The 17,178-nt window shown below is 40.5% G+C and overlaps 1 protein-coding gene across 1 annotated transcript in view; it reads left to right on the top strand.

Moving 5' to 3' along the window:
- The window catches only part of LOC108371844 (protein Shroom-like), a gene marked incomplete at both ends in the record, with an annotated part of 26,244 nt that extends 10,710 nt beyond the window's left edge, over window positions 1–15,534 (top strand). The window contains 3 exons of the mRNA XM_017627448.1: window positions 5,397–5,686; window positions 12,542–13,547; window positions 13,624–15,534. Of these exons, the coding sequence (XP_017482937.1) occupies window positions 5,397–5,686; window positions 12,542–13,547; window positions 13,624–15,534 (3,207 nt within the window). The remainder of the gene's footprint in view (window positions 1–5,396; window positions 5,687–12,541; window positions 13,548–13,623) is intronic.
- Between the last annotated feature and the right edge of the window lie 1,644 nt (window positions 15,535–17,178).

The raw sequence follows: 17,178 nt of genomic DNA on the forward strand, positions 1-17,178 counted from the left end.
TGGTCTATATCTCGAGACCCTAGTCACCCAGCTATATGAAAAGTGCTCAATCTTAAAGTATTCATGAACAGCTTTCATTTGATACCCATACTGAAAAAATACACCCAAGGTTACCCAGGTCCACGTTTTGGTCTATATCTCGAGACCCTAGTCACCCAGCTATATGAAAAGTGCTCAATCTTAAAGCATTCATGAACAGCTTTCATTTGATACCCATATTGAACAAATACACCCAAGGTTACCCAGGTCAACGTTTTGGTCTATATCTCGAGACCCTAGTCACGCAGCTATATGAAAAGTGCTCTATCTTAAAGCGTTCATGAACAGCTTTAATTTGATACCCATATTAAACAAATACATCCTAAGGTTACCCGGGTCCACGTTTTGGTCTGTATCTCGAGACCCTAGTCACCCAGCTATATGAAAAGTGCTCAATCTTAAAGCATTCATGAACAGCTTTCATTTGATACCCATACTGAACAAATATACCCAAGGTTACCCAGGTCCACGTTTTGGTCTATATCTCGAGACCCTAGTCACCCAGCTATATCAAAAGTGCTCAATCTTAAAGCATTCATGAACGGCTTTCATTTGATACCCATATTGAACAAATACACCCAAGGTTACCCAGGTCCACATTTTGGTCTATATCTCGAGACCCTAGTCACCCAGCTATATGAAAATTGCTCTATCTTAAAGCACTCTACCCTATTCGACCCTAATTTAACTGTAATAAACGCTGTCGATCGAAAAACATGTTACCTATATATTTTTCTGAGTTACGCTTTTTTTTTAAATGTTCAGTGGCCCAAATTATGACAAAAAAACATCTTTTAAAAATGTAATTTTCATTTCGTAAAATAGTGCTTTTATGCGAGTAGTATTTAGTTCCTTCAAACGATGTATTTCAATGTGCATACAACATGAAAATTTTGTACAAAATTCCCTAGGCGCCGAACGCCGCCGCCGCCGCCGCCGCGCCGATATTTTCGTAACTCGGCGGCGGCGCGTGAGAAATGACAAAAAACGGCGGCGGCGGCGGCGTGGCCCGGCGGCGTATACCTCTACTCCATAGAGGAATCTGAACGTTGCCACCTGCGCGAAATTAATTATTAAATGAAAAAAAAAAATTTTAATTTTTGGAGTCTCCATAGAGGCATTTGGACTTTGACCGCTATGCGACACGCCTTTACCGTCTCCAATCTGTGACCGTGGTATTACCGATGCAGGTGGTGAGATTGAAAAAATACTTAATTTGATGTTTTAAGGACCACCCTAATGTACATACATACTACTTTATGCTCTTCATATTTATTATTATTATTTTTTTTTATTTCTGCACCATAGCAACATGAAATAACTACTTAATTGTACTTATTTTTTCATTTATTTCTTCTCAATTAAAGCGGCTTTGTGACCAGCAAACACTTACATATGTACATAAATAATGCGTTGTACGAGTAATTAATGTTATTAACATTTTTGTTTTGTATTTTATAAAAAATCAATTGAAAAGCTGTGACAATAACATATTTTAAATGTATCATAGAAAATGCCTGCAATTAAATCTCTTCCGCAAATTTAAGTGGCATTTTTTATTAACACTTCAAAAGGCATGTTTATTGTTAAATACTTTAAATATTTTTGTATAGTTATGATTAAAAAATATGTTAACGCTGACAAAAATACTTACAAACAAACGAAAACGTTTTGCTTTAAAAAGAGGTTCTCCACAAAGATTTTCGTCTACAGTATATCAAGTAATACATACTTCAACAACGTTTACATGGCCTCCTCTCCCTACAAGGCCCTCTCCCAACAAGGGGTTTTTTCCAAACCTGGTCTCGAAGCTTAATAATCGTGAATCAGTAAATCAATTTCGAATGAGAAATATTGATGGTGAGCTGTTCCTGTAGCTCGCTACTTATCGTTTCCAATATGCATGCGAACCTTTGCACTTTCACAATTATTTCCTTGTTGTCCTCTTTGACTAAACCTTGCCAATAAACTGGATGACAATCCGTCTGATAACATTGCTTCAGATACTCGTTCTTTCGGTGATTGCGGCGACAGTGCCCATTTTTTTCCGAAGCCCTTTTGCAGGTATTGCAAACCGCTTACAATATTGGTCCGATGCGTCAATCTCTGGTCTTATGTCATTTAAGCCAATAAAAGTAGTTATAAGGTAACTCAAGTACACAGTTTTGCCGCGGAAGATAAAGTCTCGTTTGCTCTCTCTAGGCCTCTGAGCGAGTTTCGTGCTGCCAACTGGATGGCAAACGCTTCCTCTTGTTACACCCTTGACCCTGGTAGAAAATCTCCTGATCAATGAACTGGTTTCTACGGTCAAGCGGAGCTATGTAAATGCAATGCAAAAATATGTTTCGATATGTAGGTAAAATACCTTTCGAACAGAAACAAAATCGAACCGAAAAATCGGATTTTGAAAATAACTCGACCCAAGCGTTACTCAGCGGGTCTATTTTTGCAAAAGTGTTTATTGTTATATTTAAGAATTAGAAATACCGAAAATGAAGAAGAAACGGCGCCACCTAGGTTAGGTTAGAAGGGCGTGTGTGGAATAGTCCATACTTTCACTCGGAGACAGAATTGTCCATTGTGAGTGCCCTCTTTTAGTGAGTGTCAGGAGGAGACACGTACCTATATCGAAAAGTCATTATTTTACTGAACCAATGAACCCGAAGAGATCCAACAGTTCCACCTCTGGTACTTCGACCAGACTGTTGAAAAAGCGTGAACCCAAGTACTGGAGTCGCTTCGTCTTCGTTGTTGTTCTCTGCCTCTTCAGAGAATATTCTTTGGTATTCGCCACCGTTGGAGCATTGGTGCTATAGAACAGTGTCCTGCGATGACGCCGGTAAGGACTCTTACTGCAGATCGATTGAGTTTCAGTATGTCTCTTGACTTTTTCCTACCCAGCCGCGGCCATAATAATCTTACGGTCTCACAGTCTTCCCGTTTCTTCCCCAAGTCATTCGTCACGGCCACGGTGTACTCATTAATTGTCCTAACGTGATCACTAAACGGGGTAGTACGGAGCTATCCGCTTCTTCTATTGGCATCTCTGAGCCGCATCTAGCCATCTCATCAGCCGAATCATTCCCTTCAATATTGCTATTTCCGAGAACCCAGCATAGAGTGACGTTGATACGGCTCAGTGGAGTGGTACGACATTTCCATACAATTCCCGATTTCACTATTCTAGATCCTANATGTTCTTCAGCCCAGTACTTTGCATATACTGCACGAGTAACTGCTTAGCAAATATTTTAATTTAGTAAATATTTTTTTTTATTCGTATACAAGATATAAAAAAACATATTTCTTTTCCGACGCCCTACTACATATTTCGCGGCCACAGTCTCATTTTATATTTATTGAACGCTGCTTGGCTCCAGAAATTATAATTTATTTTCGCTGTTTATACAAGAGTGTCCTGTCAAAAGTCAACGCTACATAAACACACTTCATTAAGTTTTATGTTAAGCTGGTGGTTGTCTGTCTAGCCAACTGTCTGTATGTCAATTGGTTTGCTTGTCAATTTGGGGCAAAAATAACATTCGTGAGCTTGAAGGCTGCAAATCAATACACATGAACAAGCCCATAACTAAATAAACAGCACGTAAACACATAAGTGCACATACATACATACATACATATCATCATAAGCTGTTATTTACTATAAAAACTAATTAAAAAAAAAGAGTATTTAAATACATTTGTACATACATATTGTATGCCTGGAAGTATGTACCTACTCTATGTAAGTCTGCGTGTATTTATTTCTATGAATATGACGTCTGTTTTAAGCCACAATTGATTATTGGCACTGACGACGCCTGGAGGCTAAAAGCAATCAAATCATGTAGAAGCAGATCGAATGCCTGATACGAGTAAATACACGCAGCTTAAGTCACTCACTAGCTGGTTGGCTGGCTGATGGACTGGCTGGCTATGTGACTGACTGCCTGACTGCCTGACTACAAGAGTGGCTGGCTACACGACATGCTACTTATGTGATTTTATACATATTGCCGCCTTAGTTTATAGAAAATAAAACCATTTTAATGATTTGTTCTTTAAATTAAATTATTAACTTTTTAATATTTTTTTTTGTAGGTTTTGCTGTTTATTTTCCTTTTCATGACTTTTGAGTAAGACATTGGTGTTAGTTCCGCAATTGACTGTACAAAAATCGTTAAAGTATTGTTGTACTAGATTTTGTTTGTTTATTTTTTACTTCGGATAATAAAATTCACTTGCCCGTGGCTGAATATGGCACCTGAATTCATCTGATCAAATAAACGCGTCGAATTCGTGCAAAAGTTTCTATAAACCTGTAGAATGTTATAAGTATATACATTAGGGCGGGTCGAAAAACACAAAATATTCGATACAAAAATTGTATAGGTCTTAAAAGGTGCTATTTTAATCCCTTTTTCTAAAAAAATAAATCCTGTTTCTCTGCGACAATATCTTCAGTCTGCGTAATGAGCTTGAAAAATTTAAAATTAGAGTGGGAGTACCAATTTTTACAAATTTTTACAACGACTTGTGTACATCAAATCCGGAAAATATTTACTCTCATAAAATCATAAAAAATAAATGGGCCAAATTAAAAGTAAGTAACATCAATATTTTAATCAATTAATCTTTATTTCCTACTGAATTTATTAATTGATTAAAAGATTGATGTTATTTACTTTTAATTTGCCCAATTTATTTTTTTGTGATTTTATGAGAGGAAATAAGTCGTTGTAAAATTTAAAACAATTGATATTCCCACTCTAATTTCTATTTTTTCAAGCTCACTACGCAGACTGAAGATATTGTCGCACAGGACTAGGATTTATTTTTTAGAATAAAGGCCAGTATATAGCTCTCATGAAAACGGTCAGGAAAAAAATTGCCTTTATTTCGTGTGTGTGTCCAAGAAATTTTGATATCACAAAGAAATAATGGAACGGGCATATATTTCTGTTGCAAACATGGGCTGCCTTGTCCACTTTTTTCACAAAAAAAAACTTTAGAAACCCGTAGTAGAAAGCGTAGCAATATTCTTAAGAACTGCGTGGGAGGGGCATACCGGCCTTAAGGGATTAAAATCGCATCTTTTAAGACCTATACAATCTTCGTATCAAACATTTTGTGTTTTTCGACCCGCCCTAATATTACATATATATGTACATATATTTTTTATCATTAAACAACTTGTTTATGACTTCAAATTTCAATTAATTTTAATTTGGCATGATTATTCATATGTTTTGCCAATCTTGTTCATTAAATTTTATATTCTAAATAAGTATTATTTTCATTTTTAATTACCAATTTCGTCTAAATTTATATTTTCCTATTCTATTTCGTTTACGCAGATTACGTCAGGAAAGCGAGATGTTGTCACGCCAATCCTCCCACCATTGGTCGCAGAACGACTTGTCCTCCGTTTCATGTGCCTCGATGGCACCCTCTCCCACCCCACTGCTGCTCGCCACTATAGGTCGTGATGTAGCGCTCACAGGCGGTAGTAGCGGCAGCAATCAACAGCAACACAATAACAGTTCGGAAAGCACTTCATCAACGGAGACCCTAAAATGGTTGGGTTCCATGAGTGACGTGTCCGAGGCAAGTCATGCCACTGGGTATTCGGCCATCTCAGAGTCGGGTAAGTTAAAAGAAGTTTAGAGGAAAAGTTAATTTTATGTGAAATAAAAATAATTTGCAGTGAAGCCTCGATACAACGAAGCTGAATGCCTTCGATATTTGATTTGCTATAATTTAAAAAAAACGACACTTTTTCAGTGTTCACAGCCTTTATAATTATTTCTATAGTTTTTAAAGACAGACAGTGCCTTACTAGCTTTTGTTTGCCGTAATGCACTAGCAATTTTGTCTTATCGCACAGGAGGCATCTACTGGAAAGGCGGGAAACTTATTAGCCATGTGAATTGACTTCTTGAGGTCGCACAGTGTACTTTTTTAGGGTTGTGAGTGATCAATAATCTTTAACTTTTGAACGATAATAAAAAATTTAAATGTGCTCCAATTTTACCTTGAAAAGTTTCTCCAAATTTGAAAAATAAAACAAATATATATATATATATATATATATATATATATGTTGCCGGTTATTTTAGATTATCAAAAATCATATTATTTTATCAACAGCGAGTAAAAAATACAAAAAATAAAAATCGACTTTGAAAACCGACTGAAAATAATAAGATCTTCGAAAATTTAATTTTTTGTGCATTGCAAAATTTTATGTGGCTATCGCAAATGTAATCAAAATTGTCTACAAGATTAATTTTTTTAAATTATTTTTTAAGTTATGACATGTAAAATTAGCCACAAATTGGTTAGAAATCATATTTACTCATATTATAAATCATATTGGGTTAAAATTTAACATTTTTCCAACTTTTTTTGTCCAGCTTGAAATTTTGTCAACTATAAGTGACTATACAAAAATATTAATTTTTAAATTTGACTTCGAAAAATTGTAAAAAGTGGGTTAAAAATATTTATACCAAAAGATCTGCAGCAACTTCTTTTCCCGTTTTTTTTTACATTTAGGGAATTCACAAGACATGTTAACCGTCGTAAAATCTTAAGCTTAACATTTTTTAATGTAAAATAATAATTACAATGGTTTTAAGAAGCTGTTTTTTATATCAGAAATACACTCGAAAGTTTGCCATTTCCGGCTGAGGACGACTGCTTCTATTTACCAAAAAATTCCAAAGGCATAATTTTATTTTCTAGAGTTTTTTCTATCATTAGCACGAGTGGGTGAAGTGCGGTCCTAAAACATAACAGAGCTCTTAGCTGCAGTTAAAGTTATGGTGGAAACCTGATCTAGTACTCAGAAGAAAAAATTTAATTTAATGCTGAGTTTCTGGCAAATTTCGATATTGCTTATTATTAATTGTGGTAGATAATTTATGAGGTTTAACTTCTCTCTCCCAAACAGAATTACAGGATTTATTTTAGCTCGTCCAAATTCAAAATTCTGCATTATTTTTTCGTTTTTATTTTACTAATTACAAATTTATTAAAAAAATCGTCTTAATTAATGGATGTGACGGGTGCGCATGTTATGTTGTAACGACACTAATATATGCTGAGCATGTGCAAGCCTCGGCCACTGATCATTTTCGAAACTATTTTTCGGTAACTTAACGCTTTAGTTTACAAAATTTCAAGCATTTCATGCCATTGTTCTATTGCCAAAGGCTAGCCGTGTTTCATGATTAATGATATTTTCGCTCCAAATGGACACCAATGCCAAGAAGCGCAAAAACGCTAGTAGTGCCACCTCAAACCGATACCTACAGGTATGCAAGTGGGAAGAACCTGTTGTTGAAAAATACTAACCATTTCACTGTTGAGTTTGAAACATTTTGTAAATTAATTTTCGTGTTATAAGCAAGCGATTTTTTGCGCATTCTTATTGCTCTTTTCAACTAAAATTAACGCTAGCACTGATCACCACTTGGATTGATCGATAGAATGATCGCACGTTTTGTGATCGCACAGGTCAATGATATGTATTACATTCGACTGTACGGTATGACCAGCATAAAGGTTTGTCATTTCTCACAGCAATCAGAGCACTTACACATGCGCCGTGATTACTTCTGCCTTACAAACCAATAAAATATATAAAGCACACATTCAATCCCTTTGCAAGCCAAGCATTTTCCACCACACCCTTAACCCAAATTCGCTAAGCAGACTTACGAAATTACAGGCACAGCAATTGAAGGTGGAGCTAATTAAAAAACCATTTGCTCTATTGCTAAGTTTGCTTAGACAAAGTCAAAGTAACGGATTGTTAATGAGCCTACTTTGGTTGGGCGCAAAATTTAGCGCATCTAACTTGGGCCTAACTCAGCTGGGCCTACTCAGCTGTTTATAATGATTAACTGATATTCATTTGTCTTCCAGATTGTTACAGTTTTCTTTTTTCTACAGAGCAGCCAAATTCTAATTGATTTCATCACGCCTTGAGGGAAGCACTTTTTCTTAGTACAAAGGTACAGGTTCGATCGTCAAATTCTTGGGAGTGTTGGATGTTTGTATTTAGTACATTACTATAAAAGTAGGGCATACAATTCCCAAAGTGATTTAGAATGATTGGAGAAATTATCTGATGCTAAGTAGTTACAGTCATTTTATATTTAGCTCCATATTTGTATTTGCTTGGCTTCAAACATGGTATAGTAACCTCCACTTCGTGCGCCAGTGCTGGAACATAAATGGTGTTCAGCTATTTTTTATCAATATTTTGGAACGTATATTTTTAGTACAGGCGCAGATTTTCTCTTGGCAACACTGGTTATGAGCTACTAAGTGTTCTCCATTAAAAAACAACAAGTCATCGGAAGCTGTAGATGGGGGGCGTCTTTGTTTTAAATTGTAGTGGAAGCATTGTATAGATGCCTAGACATAAATACGGTAAATACTGCGGTACTAAATTATCGAGAAACGGGAAAAAGCTGCGACTCTCATCCAAAAATGCAGTCGAAGAATTAATGGAGAGTATCGAATACTATTTCTTATATTTATATTCGCCGTATGACAGCAAAATTATTTACACTAATAAGACTTTAAAAACTTCATCGAAGGGAGGATTAAAGCCTCAACTTCGATCGTTCGCCACTAATTTGCTTTTGTAATATCTACAACAGGCAACAGTCAATGGCAATCTGCTTTTTGTATTTTGAATGGAAACCATTATTCAATAAATAGTCCATTTTTTAGCTTTCAATTGAGTAACCACTAAGCGGTTTTAGGGGGAACAGGAATAACCGCAAGCCCAATGGGATATCACAAAGAGATCTGAATCTAAGTTAGTGGCATCAGGAACTGCTGTTTAACCTAAAGTTGCCAGTAAAATTCATAGTTTTCGGACATCAGTGTGAAATTTAGCTTAGAACATCTTATGAAAAATTGCACTCCGGCTAATTTTGTGTCGTTAATTTCAAAAATACAATCAACATTTTTTTTTTAACTCTTAGCTTTATCGTTATTCAGCGTCCATTTTATTGGACAGTGAAACCCGTTATATTTAAAAAGGAAGTCAAACAGTCCTTTTTGGTTGTTAATGTTTCGAGTACGAAAACTTACTCAGTAGATGACACAACGCCGAAACAAGTTAATCTGCAAACCAACTTTGACAAATTCGTTCCTAAATTGTGTAGCTTTTCTCAATGCTACACTACTCACTACCGAATTATGTGAAAATTTTCACTTTTGTGAAAAGACACGGTCAATTGCATCCAGAAAGTTCAACTAGAAAAACGCGCTAAAGAAAAGATATATAATTTTCTCGACACAACTATTCTTTTAACAAAAAAGGCTGTTATTTATGTACGAAAAAGAAGAGTTTTAAACACAAAAAAGTTTGCCCAATATTTTGGGCACTGGTGGTGAAAGGGTTAAGACAAAACAAACGATAGTTGTTTAGTTTTTCTATATTTTTTTAAACATAAATCGTTGAAAACCGCCGAAATATAACGAAACAAAACAAAAACTCTCGGCGTGGCTTGAAAATACTTTGAAGAATCCCAGAAATACAATATATGCCAAAAAATCTTGTATAAATTTCCTGCTGCAATTACAAATATAAATACCAAGGTGTTCCAATATTCGCTTTTTTCTAAAGCCAGTTTTCGAGTTACTCGTAAAATTTTAATTTGAAAAAAAAAACCGGTTACCGATTTTGAAATTAAGAAAAACACTGAGAAGAGAGCAAAGCAAATTCAGTCCAAACATTTTTTAGAGCAAAAATAAAACAATTAAAACTCAATGAAAAATTTACGTTTCTTCTTAACTGTTTTTAATATTATTTTGGATTTTTTTTGACTTATTTCGAATTTGAGTAGTGCTCTTGCCGCCATTGCCGAGTGCTCGGACTCGGGAGGTCCGTGGTTCAATTTCTGATCGCAGGAAAATCAAAACAAAGTTTTTTTCAAATAGCAGTCGCCTCCCGGCACACCTCCGAGTATACTTCTGCCATAAAAAAAGCTTCTTCGAAGTGGAATAAAAGTCTAGATATCTCCATTTGTGTCACAGCATCAAGAAGCCGAACACGAATTGGTGGAGAAGCTCGGCCAAACACGTAGAAAACGTTGAAGTGCCTATAAACTTTCGTTTATTGTAATCAAATATGATATCGAGGGCTTATATTCCTACTACTTTTTGATGGGACTTGCCTGTCATCACTGCTGTTAATTCTGAATTTGCAATTTAATAGTAAATTCTTCTCTCAAGCATTATACAAGGTCAGTATTAATATCACCGATGACAGTTAAGTCTTAGGTGGATTTTTATATCAGAATCTCATTTTTGTAAAAAGTGCTGATAGAGGGTATTGAATATAAGCCCTCGATATACTGTTAATTCCCAAATAACCTAGGATTGAAAATTAAGTATATTTAGGGGTTTCCCTCAAAGCGCTGAAAACTTCGAAAAATTCAAAACTTTTATTGAAAGAAAAATAATCGGTTTTTATGATTAAAAAATCCGGTTTATTTGAGATTCGAAAAATCCAAATTAAAAAAAAGGACTGAAAAAAGCGCCGAAAACTTCAAAAAATTCAAAACTTTTATTTAAATAAAAATAATCGGTTTTTATGATTAAAAAATCCGGTTTATTTGAGATTCGAAAAATCCAAATTAAAAAAAAGGACTGAAAAAAGCGCCGAAAACTTCAAAAAATTCAAAACTTTTATTTAAATAAAAATAATCGGTTTTTATGATTAAAAAATCCGGTTTATTTGAGATTCGAAGAATCGAAATTTAAAAAAAACGCCTATAAACATTTAAAAAAAGCGGTGGAAACCGGTTTGGAAAAACCGAGTCAATTACCCTAGTACATGCCACTGAAAAAGCGATAGGGCAATTTTTTCGTTAAGCCCTTTTGGTTTCTATTGGTTAGCCTCGTTAATACTAATCAAAACAATTTTTCAGTTCGTTCTAAGAATTACCTTTGAATTATCAGTTTGGATTTTCTTGCAACAAAGTTTTTGTGCCCGTAGCATTTTCATACTAGAACATTCTTGTCAACCAATTAACTATTTCAACATATCCAACTTATTATTTTTCCACTCCACTCATTTTTCAATTTTTAACATTGGCGCAACCTAGTCAAAGGCCACCAAGATCGTATGTAGTTACGTAAAATTGCCTACGGCATTTGTGATTCCTTAATTGGGTTCACAATTATTCTAACCTTTAACGTGCCTTTCCAAAACGTAAGAACTTTTGGTTTTTCCTACCAATTTTTATTTTTTTTGCTTCGCTTGGTTGGCCGCAAGATATTTGTCATACTAAAGTAGGTAGTTAGTAGGTGCAAATTTAATCGTATCAGCCAGGCTGACGGCCAACAGTCACCACAGCAACTCCCACCACGCCCAAAGGCGTAAGCGCACAAGGCGACGAAAAATGCTAAGTCCGATGCGATTACACCCGTATGCGGACGGAGTGTGTAGCAAGTAGCAAGTAGCAAGTAGCATGTAGTCTAGTAGCACATACGAGAGCAAGCATTCAAGGAAAAATAAATTTATAAATTGCGAGCAAAAAAATTGGCAAAAAAGGTTCTATAAAATTAATACCCCCACCACGGCTGCTTGGCAATCTTTTATAATTGCAATATAAGCACGAATTCGCGCATGCCACAAAACGAGGCAGGAAAAATTGTGTTAAGCAACTAACGGAGGCAGCGGCAGCGATGGCGGCGGCGGCGACAACAAAATCAAGTACAAAACCGTTAAATGAATTGGCTATTAGATTACACAATCGCGGTGAATGCCACGAGCGCAACTGTTGCTAGCAAACGATCGCGTTGCCACTGTGTCATGTTGCGGCCATTTATCTATGACAACTAACAAACACATATATATGTATGTATGCATGTATGTACATAAATGTGTAGCTGGTGGCTGGCTACAGTTTCTACACGCTTCTTGACCGACCCAGCAATGCGACAATAGCGGCAGCGATATATCTTTTCCGAGCTGCTGGTGCGCCTGATTTGACACCTTGTTTGCACAGGAGCTCCGCGCGTTGGCCGGTAAGGGTGGTTAGCTAGCGCATAAAAAACGCAGCTTGTTCACCACTTTCAAACGCTTAATCATGCACGTCGCCTGCGCCGCCATCCTCTGCTAATCGCGAACGTCGAGCGGAAACTGTCGAATGTTGGTCGCTTAATCGGCAAAGAGCTACTGGCGGTGGCTGCAGTAAAGGCGGTGGCGGTGGAGCCAGCGGCAACCGCGATTGACTGCATGCCGGTAATGAAGGCGACTGTGCAGTGTGCCGCTGCAGGCTGTTTAGGTGATTTATACGTTGTTGATTTGCGCAGTTGGTTCAAGGATCATTTTATAGATTTTCAATTCATTTTCATTCACCTCGTTCGAGGGGCGCACGCTGCTGCGAGCATTCTGTGATTTATCTCTGTAGCACACATTACTTGTTTATCAAATTCATTTATTTTTGTCTTTCTTCATTCTTTTCAGTTTCCTCGTCGCAACTGATTGTGCATAGTTCGCGCGTTTTGACCCCCAAACGACATCACAGCGAAAGCGTACTGTATCTGCACGACGAGTCCCAGCAGCCGCAACAAGCGCAGCCGCCACTAATATCGTCTGCGCAACAGCACTCGCCGAGCGCACCCAAACAGATCAGTCCAACATTGTCCGCGCGCGAACGCACACACTCGCCCACACGGTTGATGGCGCAAAACACCGCGTTGCTTCCGAATCATCGCCACAGTCCAAGTTACCCGCCTGTACACGCCACCGCCGCCATGCATCCCTATCAGCCACATCCGCAGTATGCAGTACGTCAGCAGCCACAATCACTCGCGCATAAATTACCTGCTGCCGCACCACTTGCAGATGCGCTACCCAGTTCCTTGAGTGCGAGCGTTACTGACGGCTGCAATCTTAGCACACACGCATCCGCGAAAACGTCGCCGCTGGTGAGCGCGCTAAAAGCAACAGACGACGGCGGCAGTGATGTGGCAGCACCACCGCCATTACCAACACAAAATACAAGCATGTCTGTGACAAATACGCAAGCGGAGGTGGAAGCGCTCACTTCCGCGCTTGCATCCCACTCGCCTGCCATAGCGCCGAAGCCAGTTGTCATCAGCAGCAGTGCGACCAACGCCATTGTGGAAGTAATCGCTATTGGCGCGGGCCCAGTTGGTGGCGCGTCGCTTTCGCCTGGCAGCGCTAATTCGCAGCTGAACACGTCCACAACTTCCTTAGCGTCCGCGGTATCGTCGGCATCCGCGCAACCATCGCACTCCTACCGCAGCAATCACCGTCTATTTGCTGTGAGCACCTATACCGAAAAGGTGCACAGCAACACCTCGCAATTTGTGCTGCATCCGAAGCCGCAGTATAGCGCTGGCTTGCAGAAGCCGGTGCAGCAACAGCAGCAGCAACAACAACAACAACCGCAGCTGCTTCAGAAGCAGGCGCAGCAGACGGCAACATCAGTGGCGCTGGCAACAAAGTAAGTTGTAGAATTTCTTTGTACGCAAGCTTTGAAGTAAATTGCATTCCACTCCCTTCTCTTCTCTTCACTTTAGATACTTGGCGTCTCCAACCAGTCCTCCTCAGCCAAGTTGGCAGTCGGTCGCTGAGCTGATAAACGACTTCGAGCGCACCAAAAACGAACCACAGCTGCAGAAGTATACCTATATGGACCCGAGTAAGACACATCGCGTCTCGAATCCAGCGCTGAAGGCATTCCAAAAGAATGCGGTGCAGTCGTACTTTGAACGGCAGCAACAACAACAGCAGCATGCCAAAGAACAGGGTCAGTCGCAAAAAATCTATCAGCCACTCACTGCGCATTCCCAGCATCAGCATCAGTTAGCGCATCAGCACCAGCATTCGCCGCCGCAACAACAACAACAACAGCATTCGCCACTTTTACGTCCGCATTCCTACCAGTCGAACATGAAAGAATCTGACACACAACATCAAATCATGCGCAGCTCGCTGCCAAACTCCTATGGCGCGCAGCATAGCAATTTGAGTGGCAGCACATTTCAACAACAGAAAACCTCCGCACAGCAGCTGCCAATGCGTTTGTGCGCACCACCTCCGCCGCCACCTCCACAGAAGCCCACCAGTGGCGGCCAGGTCGGCAGCAATGATGAGCATGCGACTCTCACACACGCCGTCGGTGCATCAAGCAGTTACAGCGCGCTGCCAACCAAACCACCCTCTCCCGCTCCACCACCACCGCCACCACGTTCACGCTCACTCATACCACACACGCTGCTGCGGCGCTCCTCATCCGCCTCAGATTATGCGGAATTTCGTGATCAGTACATGCGTGCCACGCAAGAGAAGCTCGTTGCGCAATCCGTTAAGAACATTTCGAGCTCTGAGAAATCTTCCTTCAATGATTGCGGCATGCCGCCGCCGCCACCGCCACCACGAGCAGCGCGCCCCACTAACCTGCTACCCACGCGTCGCACCTCCTCTGCGGCTGAGTATGCGGCAGCCATGCGTGAGAAGGCGTTGCTGCAGCAAGCCGCCGCGCTGGCACATCAACAACATCATCCGCAGCAACATGCGCGACCACCAAACTATGTGCAGCAATACTACAATCCACCGCTGCCAGCGGCCGCCATTGAACCCGGTTGGGTGCCTGAAAGACCGCCAAAGAATCCGAGTTTGCGCGTTCCTTCGCCGGATCTGCCGCCGCTGCCACCCAGCGCGGACTTGGACACGCAACTCGCGGATGAACCTTTGCCACCACCGCCGCCTGAGCTGCTGCAACAACAACGTCAACAATATCAGCAGCAACAGCAACAACAGCTGCAACAATACTATGATCTGAGTGCGTCGATGAACGCGAGCTGTGAACTGGTGCCCAAAGCACCCTCACCCAATCGTCGGAACAGCTTTGCTGGTTCTTCCTCGCGAAAGGCGTATTTTGGTCGCAGCTGTTCCGAGACGTCACCGACTTCAGCATCCTTGTTGGCTGGTAAGTTGCCTCCACCACTCATACCGAAGAAGCCGAACAACATTGAAGCGTTGCATGCGTCGATGCGACAGCAGCAGCAACAGCAACACACACAACAGCTGGCGGCTAACCGTTTGCTGTTGAATGGTGGTGTGCCACAGCCACAGCAACATTCGCCTACGCAGGTACCGTCGCTGACAAGCGCGTCAAATGCGAAGCTGTTAACGAACCGCAAACGACCGCACCACAATCCCGCGCTGGCTGGTTTTAACGTGCCGCCACCGATTTTGGAAAATGTGCAACAGCCGCAGCAGCCATCATCACCAGCACCACCGCAGCAGTTGACCAACAGCAGCAAATCGCCATCAAATACGAACGCGCCACTGAAGTCTTCACCACCGCCGCCGCCCTTAATGCCGCGTTGCATGCCAACGCAGACGTTAGTGAGTGGCGGCAATGGCATCAGCAGCAGCAGCAGCAGCATCGGCAGTAACAGCAACAAGAGCAGCGTACAAGCAAGGTAAGTGTGCGTTAGTTCAATTACATTGTTTTTGTTTAAACTTTGAATGCCATGTGAAATAGCTGTATGTGTTTCCCACAGTTGCACGCCGCACTGTGCTATCAGCGCGCTGTTAAATTTGTTGCGCGGCAGTTAGATTGTGTGCGCCACTGAGTTATCAAGCAGTCAGCAAACCGTTAACTTTGCCACGCGATATCTAATGAAATGCGTTGTGAATTTCAATATCCGCAAGCATGATTTAGAATATTCGCAGCTTAGTAAAGTTTCACAAGTGCACGCCTAACCAGGAACCATAATTTGGAACGGCTATACCGGCTGTTTGGCATTAATGTTTTTTCTCCGTATGCCGCGTCGGTTGAGGTCAAATTGGCAGCTGGCAACATATCCGCCTCGCCAACACCAACAAACCCACCTTTAGCGGCTATCAAAACTTGCGCGCTGTCGTCGATTGGTCGAGTGGCACATAGCGCGCGGTTCTCGCTGTTATTGCCTTCAATTTTTGTCGTTGATTTTATTTCTTATTATTGCTTTCTTTTCCCGCGATTACGTAAGACACCCAATAACTCTCAAGTCTCAGCAATTCGGACAACACATTGCGCGGCAATCGCATTTTATTGACAGGAATGTGCGCATGCGCGCGCCATCACCAACATGCCACCACACAAATAGCCTTCAGCCTCCTTCAGCAGCGCTCTAACCAACCATTTCGGTCAGCGCACCCCGTCGCGTTACTCTTCGTCGTCTCAATTCCGCTTTTTCGCTTTGGAATTCGGTCCAGTTCAGGCCGTGGCACAGCGTACTGGTTCAGACCAGCCAAGCAGCGGCAATGATTTGCTGCCAAAGACCCACCACCAGGCTGCCAATATCGCGCAATACTACTCACATTTTACATTCCACCAGCCCCCCGCCTGCGTCCACCTCCGTACGCCAGCGCATTGGTGTTAAATGTTGTTTGCGCTGTAATTATTGGCACTCACATTTGACTGCCGAGTTGTTGGCGCTTTTTTGTTTTGCATTTTTGCATTCCTTTTGAACTGAAGTGCCATGCTTCTTTATTTCTTTTGCTGCACTCTCTGCCCGCTCGACCGCTTTTGTGGACTTCAATTTCTTTGATTTTAAATCCGTTTGTTTGTTTGCAGTTTGCCATTCGGATTTTATATTGATCCTTCGCTTTTCGCGTTCGTTAATGTTGTGTTTGAATTTATTATTACGCTTTGGTATTTTTGATGAAGTGCCTCGTAATGAAATACTTGTATAATTTAAGTAGTTGTCAAAGCAAGCGCGCGCGCGTGTAGGCTGTTTGTTACGGTTGCAGTCACACCAGTTACGTGTGTGTCATAGTAAGGTCTTTTCAGCCGTCTGAACCTGGGTGAGTCAGTGATTGTCGCTGTAGAATGTCAATCAATCCGCTTTAACGGAAACATTTGTAAAATTATCTGCACAGAACAGTTATTTGTGCGTGCGTATTTAGGTCAAGTGGCCAAGTCGAAGAATTTCTTGTGTCTGATAAGAGTTCAGTTAGTGAGTTATACGATGAGTACTAAGAAATGTGAAATAAGTTAAAAAGCATGCAAAATTATTCGCTTCAAAAACTGTTCATTTCAAAGTGCAGATTTTGCCTTTCTGGACACTTATGGGAGTTTA

Source organism: Rhagoletis zephyria, unplaced genomic scaffold (assembly GCF_001687245.7).
Source record: "Rhagoletis zephyria isolate East Lansing unplaced genomic scaffold, Rhagoletis_zephyria_1.1 Rzeph_scaffold_05255, whole genome shotgun sequence".
Classification (NCBI taxonomy): domain Eukaryota; kingdom Metazoa; phylum Arthropoda; class Insecta; order Diptera; family Tephritidae; genus Rhagoletis; species Rhagoletis zephyria.